General features: G+C 42.2%; 1 protein-coding gene across 1 annotated transcript; it reads left to right on the top strand.

The window, feature by feature from the left end:
* Nucleotides 1–337: 337 nt before the first annotated feature.
* On the top strand, nt 338–13306 carry enpp2 (ectonucleotide pyrophosphatase/phosphodiesterase 2; the record flags this gene model as incomplete). Its single annotated transcript, XM_080541043.1, has 24 exons — nt 338–401; nt 2542–2697; nt 3150–3275; nt 3561–3621; nt 3876–3973; nt 4098–4177; nt 4304–4423; nt 5070–5125; nt 6164–6229; nt 7050–7122; nt 7470–7578; nt 7742–7867; nt 8294–8325; nt 8505–8632; nt 9539–9620; nt 9724–9811; nt 9933–10102; nt 10675–10720; nt 10865–11004; nt 11218–11353; nt 11482–11559; nt 12235–12367; nt 12755–12908; nt 13136–13306. The coding sequence occupies 24 exons, from the start codon at nt 338–340 to the stop codon at nt 13304–13306; spliced, it is 2493 nt and encodes an 830-aa protein (XP_080397169.1).
* Between the last annotated feature and the right edge of the window lie 155 nt (nt 13307–13461).

The following is a 13461-nucleotide window of genomic DNA, read 5'->3' on the forward strand; positions in this document are numbered from 1 at the left end:
ATTTTTAAAAATCATATCAACTGGTGTAGCTAGTGTTGAATGTGGTTGATATTATAATTATGAACCCCCATTTCCCTTATAAGGACATTGTTTTATTTCCAGTGTTTGCAGCATGTGCAAACGATCATTCGTATTGGTACTGTATTTGTCATAAAAAGTCAAGCTGAACGGCTCTTTATGTGTATCATATCTGGCATATTACACTTCATTTAGTCACATTAGTTTCATTATACATACACAACCTCGCTGACTTCAACATATTCAACTCACTACGTTGGGTAACAAATCAACCGTAATTCAGTATCTCCCTGACCGGAATGTGGCCGGACGTCGGTCAATGAAGAGCGGAGTCGGACCAGGCAGCGCTCACAGTGGGTCATGTTTCTTAGAGAATTGGTACGGTAAGACAGGTCCATGCACATCCAGTGAGTTGCATGTTTTCTCAACAAGTTAGAATAAGAAACTGTGATGCGTAATATTGGCGCTATTACGCATATCTTAATTGATGCTCAGAAGTTCTCCACAAGGTTGTCAGTCAAGATCGATGTTATTCTGTTGCTCTCCTTTCGTCTTTTTTTAAATTATGTTTCCATCGTCACCTGCTGGTATTAATTTGCAATACAATGGAATAACTTGGTCATTTCAAAGTGGCAATTTGCAAACTATCAAAGGTGATTGTTATGCATCCCATGGGTGGTCTTTCACGTGTATTCGTTTCATTCGTTTTAACTTATATTCCAACAACGGGGGGAAATTACCATTTTACTTCTTTTTTTCATCAACTTGGCTATGTGTGGACCCCATATGAGGGAGATTTTCCATTAACTAGTGTCTACCCTAATAAAGAAATACTCAAACAGCATGTATCGATTTGTCATCCCCGTTCAGAGCTGAAAGCCCCCTTGGCAAGCTGAGCAGGTGGTTTGGTTAAATGACAAAACCTTGCCACTGTGCCACCCGACGCTCAGTCTTGGTGCTTGTGGGGGCGCAGTCAGGACGCACAGACGGACCTGTCGTGATGGGGAAATATAACATATCGTTGAAACAGGTATGATGAATGGTGCAATGTTAGAGTAATTCATACAGAATCAACATATTAATAGTTTTTTTTTATTATTATTATTTTTTTTTTTAGCTGAATTAGCTGTTTTTCCAGTTCCGACAGATTTCATTGTGAGAGTAGCCTTTTGTCTCTCACCAGCTCTTAAATGTCCCGCTATGATTGTTTTTTCGTACATAGTTTATGTGACTAAACTTTAAACACTAGAATTATATAGATTACACATTTTTCACATCTTCCATCACTTTTTTTCAAAGGTTTTCTGTGTCGTTTCCATCATCTGTAGTCCCAATATTTGCTTGGGGTATGTGTACGACCGCCCGAGACGGTCAGGAGGAGACCAGACCGCATCCCGTCCAGAAAGTAAGTCACATTTGACTACTCGCCTGCTTATTGGGGACCGATGGATGTGGCAGGACACACTTAGTGTGTGGCTTAGGTCTGCGTGTCTTGCATCGCTGGGATGTGCTTAATATTGTTCAGTACTTTCAGTACTTTTCAATAGTGAAATAGTGAAATATTGGAATATTTAAAATCTGCCCAAACATGCATGCTTGCAGTAGCAAAGTAGCAAAGCAGTAAATATTGTTTTGAATTCAGGTTCCAAGTAGTCACCGACTGTACAGTATATTTTGGAAACCCTGTATGTGTTTTGGCTGTAAATGTATATAAAGCCAACTTTCCTTATGCCACCTTAAACAGGTCTGACATGAGAAACAGTCTTTGAGGTATTACAGTCTTGAACGTGCTATGGGGCAGAGCAATTCATCATTCAATGATCAGCAGTGACACCTTAAATGATCTTACATCATGCATGCAATTATCTGAAACGTTTTCCTATAGGTAACTGTTGCATTGGAATTCAGTTTATTTGCAGATTATTTTACACATCAGATGTGTCTGCCAGTGCATACAAAATGAATACGCAAAGAGCATAAGTGAAACAACCGATTACTGTTGCCCTGTTCAGTAGTGATTGGCCTGTTGATGTATATTTGGATTATGTTTGCCCAGCTCTACCTTGAGTCAATATTAAGAGAGCATTTCAGACGTTTCTGCTCCAGATTTTCTGAACCTGCATGTACAAATTCTAAACTTTTGCATGAGAAAATTGTGCTAAAGATCCCACAGCTGTGAGTGGAAAGTGTAAGCTGTCTTTCGCAGGTAGTTTTACCCATTTATTGAATTAATCAGCAATCAGGAATGAAAGCTCACCTTTATACTCCTATACTCATTACCAAGTAAGACTGATTTTGAACATTGCACAGAATTCTTCCACACGCTTCTTTTGGCATCATTTTGATTTTTCTGCTTGACTTTTTCATGAATGCACAAGGAACATCTTGTTATGTACGTTACACTGGCCTGGTCCACACTGTTCCTCGCGCCAACCTGTAGGAAGTGTTGAGCTGGCTTGTGGAGTGTGTTTGTTTTTGTTTCTTATGCTCTCATATCAGTAGATGTTAATGTCTCTCCTCCAGCCCGCTCAGACAGCCCTTGGATAAGCACATCAGGATCCTGCAAGAACAGATGCTTTGAATTGGACGAAGCTGAGGCTCCAAACTGCCGCTGTGATAACTTATGTAAAACCTATAACAGCTGTTGCTCGGATTTTGATGAGCTCTGCTTGAGAACAGGTAAACCTTTCAGTGTTGGTGGTCTCTATCATGGCCTTCAACATGGTGGTCTAGTCTTCCATTTCAATGTAATCCTTCTCACCACTACTGAAGGTGAACGTGGTTAGATTTTGTTTTTCAATCCAAGTAGTACTGTATGTTATATATCCTGTCAGTCTATTATGCCTGAGGTACTTGTAAGCATGAGGTTATGTGTTGTATTGCATTGATATATAGGGTGCAACGTGTAACGGGAATGGAACTCTCCTGCTACCTCTCTAAACAAGGTGCACACATTGAGGAGCAAACTGAAGTGCACATTGACCATAGCCTACATCCCCTATAACTATAACATCACCACAGGATCACTTCTTTATCTTAACTTGATACATTCCTGAATACAACAACCCTGCGATGTAGCGCTGAAGGCTAGGAGTTACGTCACATGGTGTCTTGTTGATTGGTGTCACCAGAGGGAGGCTTTGCGTGCAGTAAGGAGCGCTGTGGAGAGACTCGTGGTGACCAGCATGCCTGCCACTGCTCTGAAGACTGTCTGGCCAAAGGAGACTGCTGTACCAACTACAGGTTACTCTGCAAAGGTTAGTTAAGTCATTGGGTTGGACACAGCTGCTGTGGGGATTACACTAGAAACAAAGTCAGCACTTCAGTCCTCCTGAAGTTTGGTTCAACTCTGTCTAACCAAGGTTCATCATATACAGGGCAGTCCATGGTATTGATTGATTGTTATTTGCTGTAGTAGATGGATTATTGTACACTCAGCCAGTTGGACAACTGATATCCTTGTTGTACTTGTGGATGCATGAGTTTATTTGAGAGTCATGTTGCCGTGACAGCTCAGAGTTGCGTTCCCTCTGTGTTCTTAGGGGACACTCAATGGGTGCAAGATGAGTGTGAAGATATTAGGACCCATGATTGTCCTGCTGGGTGAGTGACTGAATGATTACACACTTAAAACATCTCCCATAATGCAGTTTCACACAGTATGACTGTTCACACAATGAGGATTTATGCAACATAAAGCTTATCATGAGCATAAAACAAAGTAGTTATTTGTAACTTTGCGTTATCCTCTGAACCTGTCTATAAACCTTTTTGGAAAAGGGAAATACAAATGTTAAAACATGACATACACACTCCCCATGGATGATAATAGGTGTTGTGTTGTCTTTTCTCTCCAGGTTTGTCCGTCCACCCCTCATTATACTGTCTGTGGATGGGTTCAGAGCGTCATACATGAAGAGGGGACCCACAGTGATCCCCAACATAGAGAAACTTAGTAAGACATGGATATTACAAGACTTACTGTATATTATTTTCCCATAATAGTGTATACCATGCATCATAGCAGCAAACATGATTTATTGATACAGGAACTGAAGGTGTATTTTTTTAACCTATAGGAAGTTGTGGAACCCATGCTCCCTATATGAGGCCAATGTACCCCACCAAAACATTCCCCAATTTGTATAGTCTTGCAACGGTAGGTGCTAGTTTATCTTCATTTGACTAAATATTCATCTCAACCAAACATTTTACCCCCAATTCTGTAAATGTTGTCATTAAGCATTCCTCGTTGAAGGGTTAACCATAGTTTTAAACTTTTCAGGGCCTGTATCCTGAATCCCATGGCATAGTTGGCAACTCAATGCATGACCCTGTGTTTGATGCCAGCTTTAACCTGAGAAGTCGAGAGAAGCTGAATCATCGCTGGTGGGGGGGTCAACCGGTGAGTTGTTGTCGTCTCTTCTTTGGTCACGTTCCTTTCAAGAAATAAACTCTGCATTTGCGTTCCATTTTTGCAGTGATAGTCTCAAAGCTGGCGAGGATCCCCTTTTATCATATGAGACTGTTTAAGATAGCTTTAAGGGTGAATGATATATCGGGCGCTTAGGTGGCGTAGTGGATTAAGTGCTGACCATGTACCGCAGGGTTCCCGGTTCGATTCCAGCCGTGGACATATCCTGCATCTCATCCTTTCTCTCTCTCTCACCCATCCTTCCTGTCATAATCTCTATTATATCTGTCATAAAAAAGAAAAATATGAGTGGGACTGCCCCACTCAGAAAAAAATTATTTAAAAATAAAAATACAAGGATGAATGATATAATGATGATATAATATATACCATTTAGCTGGCGCTTTTATCCAAAGCATCTTACGTTGAGTGCATAAACTTTTCAGTATATATGGTCCCAGCGGGAATAACTAGTGACTTGTATTACAACTGTAATTAACTATACATTTTGAGCTATAAGACATGTGCACCTTTTCCTATTGTTAATATGAAAACCTAACAGTGTTAGGTGATGATAACAAGATGTATTGTGTTTATGTTATGGCAGTGGTTGTATCATCGTATATATGTGTCCTAGGTCTGGATCACTGCAGTGAAGCAAGGGGTGAAAGCTGGCACCTTCTTCTGGCCTTAGTAAGTCACAGTGCGCCAAGAATCTGAAGAATGTCCGTTCACGGCCATTTTGACTGCAAAGATATGTCCTGCATATGTCCCAAAACCTCATGCACTTTGGATATTCTAAAATCCCTTTCACATAACAAAGTTATGACAAACATTGTTATGTTATGGTGGTGGATTTCAGTCAACAGTGTAAATGTGTCTTTTTCTGTGCACTCTAATGTATACTGCTGCATAACCTAGCATCAAAAACAAAAGCTTCCACATTCAAAGACACAGAGGCCTTTGAGAAATATCTTCCGAGGCATAGAGCTCAAACTGTTTTCCTAGCAATTTGTGCAAATGGGCCTATTTACATAAAGAAGGGTACCTGCCTGTGAACTTGGGCAGCTGTGCGAATCCTTCAAAACACGGGGTCGAAGTGCATTTCAAGGTGCACTTCCTGTGGCATGCCCCAACAAACAGGCATTTACAGTATGTGACTGTGTTATCTATCAAACCGTTTGGTAGAGGCAACAGGGACCTGTGATTGTGGCTGGTAAACGTCCCCATTGAGCCTCCTCCAGGGAGGTCCTAACCAGCACCAGGGAGGGAGAGAGGCCCCCTGGAGAGATTTAGAGGGATAAGCCCTGCCCCCTGCTCCCCCACACGTCAGGCCCCAGTTAGGGAGCAGATCCTGAGGTTGATGGTTGGCAGCTGTGCCTTCTGGGCTGCAGGCTGTTGGTGGCCCACAACTCAAGGGAGTATGAGGCGAGGCTTTGAGTTTCAAAGGCTTCGAGGGGGAGCAAGAGCTTTAAATGTGTTGTATCCTATGCCCGATACTTTATTGGCCATTTATTGGAGACTTAAATAGACCGACATCTTTATGATCTTGCAGCTTTTATGGATGCAAAGGAAGAAGAACCATTTAGGCTTGACATTACACCGAAAATCTGAAACAGCTGAAAACTGAAAGACCGAGCCATTCTGATATACACAGTACTACATATAAACGCTGTAAGAACTACTTGTCCTCACATTTTATTAACACAGGTAATACATGTGTGTTTATAGTGTGATCCCCCTGGAGAGGAGAGTACTGACCATGCTCCAATGGCTTCACCTCCCTGAAGGGGTGAGGTGAGTTTTTGCACCTTTTTCTGTTTGCTGTCACTGGCATTAGCCTACTGATGCTATGCTATAGAAACCGGATTTGGTGCAGTAGCGTAACACCTTTTGGTCAGATCCTCCTTCTCTCAGCAGGTTGCATTATCTTGGTGCTCACCCTTTTGATGCTTCTTACAATTATTATGATTGCATTTTCTTTGTGTTGTGTTTTGCTCCGTGACTTGCTGTGAAATGTTCCATTTGTTATTGAATTTAATTCCCTCTCTAAAAGAGTTAATAATAATAATAATAATAATAGCTTAGATTTATATAGCGCCTTTCTCGAACCCAAGGACGCTTAACAGATTTCATAGACAGACAGTCAGACAGACAGAACAGAAATACAAAGCAAAGAAACAAAGACAACGAGAGTGACAAAACGAGACTGGGGGCCAAAGGCCTTAGAGAACAGGTGTAGTGGGTTTTGAGGGCTCATTTAAAAGTGTCCAGGGTAGGGGCATTGCGGATCGCTGTGTGGAGAGAGTTCCAGAGGGTGGGAGCTGCCACACTGAAAGCTCTGCCCCCGAAGGTCCGTAGGTTGGTGCGGGGGGTCGGAGAGTAGGCCCATGCCTAGGGACCGCAGGTTCCGTTACCTTTCAATTTACTCTCTAAAATGATACACGTCTCATTCGTCCCACACATGTGCGATGGGCATTCTATGCTTACTGGTCGATTCTGTCTCTGTGCGCTTAAACGTGTGCCGATGCTCCCATATTCTGGCCTTTGACTTGGGTTACGGTTAAGGTTGCAGGACATTTGCCAATCTGTGCTTCCACCTGTGTTGTTCATTCAGGCCGTATGTGTATGCCATGCACTCAGAGCAGCCGGATACCGTTGGCCACAAACTGGGACCCATGAGCGCTGAGGTGAGTCCCTCTCTGGGAGCCGGTTTGGTTGTGGTTGTGGTTCAGGTTACCGTGACGATGTGCTCAGCACCTGCTAGAGCACATACACAAATTAGATGCGCCTGGCGCAGGACATACCCTTTAAGACTCACACTGGCTCTCTCTGTTGTCCAGCCCTGGGGAAAGCCCCTAACAAACCTGGTCCTCTTTAACATACATGCATAACTTAGCTCACACCGGAACAGTTTGGGATTTATTCAAGGCCCTGTCAAAGTTGATTCTCGATGATGTCCGTATCCATTCTTATGGACAATTGCACTGTGCATAATGCTTACTGACACTGACTGTTCCTTCCTGTTCTGTTCCAGCTGAATAACCCCCTGAGAGACATTGACAGGGTCATAGGTCAGCTCATGGACGGCCTCAAACAGATGAAACTCCACCGATGTGTCAATATCATCATGGTGGGAGACCACGGTACGCTTCACCCGCCCCCCAACAACCCCAATACCCACCCCAGTGGTGTACCAGCAGTTTGTTGTATCAGTCAGTAGCAATGGTCTTCTAGGTGAACTCGGTGAACTCATGATAAGAGTTGAGTGGTTATGTCCTGTATGTTGTTCACTTGTTTTTCCCTTAGGAATGGAGGAGGCTCATTGCGACAGGACTGAGTTCTTGAGCTCCTACATGACAAACGTGGATGACATCATTCTGATCCCTGGATCTCTGGGGAGGATCCGCTCCAGATACCCAAACAACTCCAAATGTGAGTCACAGAGTCAGGAGCCAAAGACTGAGTGGGTTTTCATCGAGTGACCCTGATCCTCTGACCCATTCCTCAGACTCATTCATCAGTTAGACGAGACCAGAACTATGACAGAACTATACTATGTGTTCCTTCCGCTCTGGAAAGTACACCTCGTCCAGCACCTAGGTTGATGTGTCCCCATATGACCCAGTTATCGTTCATTTGGATGAGGACCTGCATCCCTACTCGTAATACAGTGTACATTTCAGGCCAGTTGACACTAAATATGAGCGTAGGAAACATTGTATTTTGATCTCATTGTAATACCGTGGTTGTATCTTACAGGTCTTGGTTGAGATATGATCATAATTGCTACTCTTACATACTCATACCTTCAGCTATTGTCTAAGTTGATGTTGTTTGAACTTTTTTTTCTTTTTTCAGATGACTCAAAATCCATTGTTGCAAACCTAACAGTGAGTATATATTACATATAGTACATACAGTACTCTCACAAATTATTTTCACTTTTCCTTCTCTCTCAAATTATATTCACACATATTGATTGTCAGAGTTGGATCTGATATTGGTAAAAAAATAAAAAAATAAAAAGGGTTTCTATTTTTTATCTTATCTTGTTTTCTTGTCCCCTTAGTGTAAAAAGCCAGACCAGCATTTCAAGCCCTATATGAAGCAGCATCTTCCAAAGCGCTTGCACTATGCCAACAACCGTAGAATCGAGGATATCCATTTGTTAGTGGAAAGAAAGTGGCACATTGCAAGGTAATATCTCTCTCTCCTGCACTAAGGTCTGCAAAAAGATCTCCCTTGAGTAGACATCGGGCAAGAACATGAATCTAGACAGACTTTTCATGTTTGTCACCAGTGTTAGACACAGTGGAAAGTTCTCACCCCTTGAGCAAACCCATGAGGTAATGCTTGTCTCAGCCGCCAAATAAAAACAAACCCACGGAGAGGCACAAACAAGCAGGTCAGGACTGAGCTCTCGCCATAGGGACGTCACCTTGTTTGAGTTGGCCAGCCACAGTGCAAAATGAAAGACACCTTTTTCCCTAGATTTTCCCTGCAAAGATATAGACAGCCTAATCGCTGGCACCAGAGTTGTGAACTGAATGTTTTTGAGTGCAAATCTTTACCCTCCCGTAGCTTGCGGGGTGAAATGGCCCGTTAAATCAAATTCTCAGAATGAAATGAAATGAAATATTTGTTCACTGCTTCCCCTTCGGTCTGTGATTGGCAGACTCTACATGCTTGTGGGTTCCCCCATACATAGAAATCACTAGGAGTAGTGTTTAATGCACACTTAATAAAAAAGTGTCTGTTTTTCAATTACAGGACTCAAATTGAATTTTGTGGGGTTTTGTGGGGTTGGCCTTGGTGAAGTGAATTCTTAATACCAGGCCGTATAATGATTTCAGTGTGTACGTTGCTTACTTAGGGCTTCCCCTGTGTAGTAGTCTGTCTGTTAGGAAAATCAGTCATAATTCCCTTTCATATTTGTCACACGTTGTCTTTAGCCCACTCCCATAGTGACATTGTAGATATCAATCACTGCTAGGGATTATAGTCGTTTTCTTGTTTCAGGAAGCTCTCAAATAAGTATGAGGAATAAGAATAGTCTTTTGGCTTCAGCAAGTCCACTAATTAACACACTCATTTGTACGACAGGAAGTCTCCAGAAGGAAAGAGGCCTGGGAAATGTGTTTTTAATGGAGACCATGGTTATGACAACAAAATAAACAGCATGCAGGTAGTCCTAATAGCTTACTTTTTAAAATCTTAACTGTTGTTGATATAAATAATTATACATTATACAATAATACATTTTGGAATGATCATCTTCTTCTTCTTAGACTATTTTCCTGGGATATGGACCGACATTCAAATACAAGACTAAAGTTCCATCTTTCGAAAACATTGAACTTTACAATGTCATGTGCGGTAAGGTGTCTTATTGTTCTCATTTGGTTTTCAATGGAGGGCTTACTTTACATTACACAATGGTTTCTGAACAGTGAATTGGAGTTGATTTGACGGTCCTTTCTGTAATCATCTTCATCAGATCTCATTGGCTTGAAACCTGCCCCGAACAACGGGACTCACGGCAGTCTCAACCATATTCTGAAAAGCCCGCCGTACAAGCCCACCATGCCAGAGGAGGTGTCCAAGCCTACCCCCTCAGGCCCTATCACTACGGTGACGGATGACTTAGGCTGCAGCTGTGATGACAAGGTCAGCGGAAACAGAGCTCTCACAGCCTTGCTTTAAACAGGGGCTGAAGTTTAAACAAAGCACTTACGTTAACATTTGAATATGATGTTATTATTACAAGTCATTGATCAGATTGCCTTTCACAGCGTAATCAAACTTTTGGTTTGTTTTTGTCTCTTTTACTGCCATGTAAAAAGACATGTTATTAGATTATTGATCTGCATGTCTTTGATGTATCATTTGACAGTTATCTGTTCTAAGCAGGCATTCTGTTGTGTATGTTGAGTGTCTTGTCCAAATGTGTCTCTGTGTAACTGTTTTGTCTGGCTTGAGACTTTGATTGATTGATTGTCACTTCTGTAATCAATAGCTGCTGCGTTCACTCGCATCTCGCAGCTGAACATGCTTGTTGTTTGATTCTTCTTCTTGCTTCTTTGAAGTAATCTTGCTTCTGCAGGGATATAGATCTCTTGCAAGAGATTTTCACCTCCAATCTTTTGCAGTTGCGTTCAAAAAATAGGGGGCAGAGAGCTTTGAAAGTCACCCTTGTAAGAGGCTATAACCTGGAGTCACTGTGGCTCTGTCTCTTACAGAACCAAGTTGAGGAGCTCAATCAACGACTGAGGCAAGCTATTGATGGTCAGTCACTGGTCTACACCATGATTATGCTAAGCTACAGTACACCATAGAACGTGATAGAATTATTTATCGTTTTATTAGAGCTGTTAGATATCGTTCAGTGTTTTGTTACATGGCTCTTCTGGTCAATGTCCTCCTTTTCAGACAACAAGAACCTCCCTTATGCGCGACCAGCGGTTCTGTTCCGCACAAAATACAGCATTCTTCACCACAGTGACTATATCAGTGGATACAGTGAATCACTCTTTATGCCCCTGTGGACGTCGTATACTGTCCCTAAACAGGTATGTGATAACAGCTGTAATTACTTCATTTTGATATTGGCTACATGCCATCTACTGAACTAACTACTGCTGTTAAACTTTGAATATGAAAAACATGAATGGAAGGAAAGTCAGCGGAAATGCAAAATGGTCCTCTGAATGCAAGGGTGCGTCATGTTGAGTTGTATGCTTGTATGATGATTATAGATCATAGAACTATGCTTGCTTCTCCAGGTAGATGTCACACCTCTTCCAGAGGCTCTGAGTAACTGTGTCAGGCCTGACGCCCGCGTCCCCCCGGCCTTAAGTCAATCCTGCTCAAACTACAGAGCTGAGAAACAGATCTCCTATGGGTTCCTCTACCCCCCACGTAGGTCCTCACCAATTCAATTCCCTGAACTGTCGTAAAGTCGACCTCCGGGCTCGTATTCATATTCATTACATTTCCTTGGTTCAATATTATTGTACTGAGATTCCTTCCTCTTCCTTCATTGATAGAAATGGCTTCGACCCAAGATGGAAAATACGATGCGGTCCTCATAACCAACACTGTTCCCATGTACCCAGCATTCAAGAGTAAGTCATCATTTTCTGAAACTTAATGGGAAGTCCAATGTTCTACAATAAAATGAAGTGGACAGAAATGTAACTGACAAGCTGAATTGACGTGGGGTATAAATCTGCCTTGGTTTATTTATCCTACGCTGTTTTCACAGAGACTTTGAGTGATGACTTTTGCTAAGCAGTAACGACCAGCGCACTTAAGAAATAAAGAAACTTAAAAAAACAAAGAGGCGGTGTGTGAGGGTGTGGATTGAGGTGGGTGGGCATTTAAGGGCAGTGTGTGGTCAGTGGTATGACCTCAGCTCTGAAAGTGAACTGTTGTGTGAGAGGTGCTTCTGTGCTTTAAGGGAGAAACACACATACACACACACACTCACACACACACACACACACACACACACACACACACACACACACACACACACACACACACTCACACACACACACACACACACACACACACACACACACACACACACACACACACACACACACACACACTTCTCTAAAACAGAGGTGTAGATCTGGTCAGGTTATTAAATGCTCACAGCCCTAAGCTCATACAGGGGTGTGAATTATGCTGAGTTTGTAACTACCCTCTACCCTCATATAGGTGCTGTACAGTATATCTGCATGTTTTCCTGTTGCTCTTTTAACTGTTTGTCTCTTTATTCTTCTCTCTTTTAGGGATATGGAGCTACTTCCAAAAAACACTTGTGAAGAGATATGCTAGTGAGAGGAATGGCGTCAATGTTGTGATCGGACCGATATTTGACTATGACTATGATGGCCTGAGGGACTCTGCTGAGAAAATGAAACAGTAAGGGCTTTTGGTCTTCTCAGTAGGTTTCCATGTAAAGTCAAGCCATTTCCATAAACCTTTCATTTGAGGTTTTATATCATTTAAAAACAATATTGCATTTGGCATTTTACATTTTTTAGCAAAAAAAAAAGAAAGATTGAATTGCCAATAAAATACAGTAACCAGTTTGGCCAAAACAGTGTAGTTGCAGAGCCACCTAGTGGTTAAGATCTATAGTACAAAGTATACTTTCTATTTGCCTCAGTGTAACATTATCTAATTCAATCATTACTGTACCACTGAGCCTCAAATGGAGCATGTATATGTTTAAATGTGTAATATGTGTACTGCCTGGCTGTATGACTGCTATGTTGTAGTTCTTGACTGTGTGTTATTTTGCTACAGGTACTCAAGTGGCTCTGTGAACATCCCAACTCACTACTTCAGCGTGGTGACCAGCTGTCTGGATTACACACAGGCTGTAGACGCATGTGCCGGACCCCTCAGTGCCTTCGCTTTCGTCCTGCCACACAGGGCAGACAACGATGAGAGCTGCAATGTGAGCCCCTTCACACACACCTCTGTCTCTCTCAGTGAAGTGCCCTCTGAACTCTATTTGTTTCCCTAGCCTTTCCCAAGTACACTCCTAGCAACTTGGAGTTAAAACATGCAGGTTTATATGCATAAGTGTGAGATGTATACAGTATATCAGTCAGTGTGTGTGAGGTCTCCAAACATAGCCACAGGAGCAGATGGCTGATGTTGTGTGGTCTGTCTATCACACAGAGCGCTGAGGAGGAGTCTAAGTGGGTGGAGGACCTGATGAAGATGCACACTGCACGCGTGAGAGACGTGGAGATCCTCTCTGGCCTGGACTTCTACCGCAGGACCAGCAGGAGTTACCCGGAGATTCTCTCCTTAAAGACTTACATGCACACATATGAGAGTGAAATCTGAACCACTTTTTTTTGTCCCTTTCACCACAGCTCTGATGGTCTGATGTATATTTTAATACATGTGTTCATATTTATTATCTTCTTAAATGTCTATTCCAAATGCTGTTTCTATGTAACACATTTCCCTTTGTTTATGATTAAGGCGCATGAATTGCC

This window comes from Nansenia antarctica (assembly GCF_963989245.1).
Source record: "Nansenia antarctica genome assembly, chromosome: 10".
NCBI lineage: Eukaryota > Metazoa > Chordata > Actinopteri > Argentiniformes > Microstomatidae > Nansenia > Nansenia antarctica.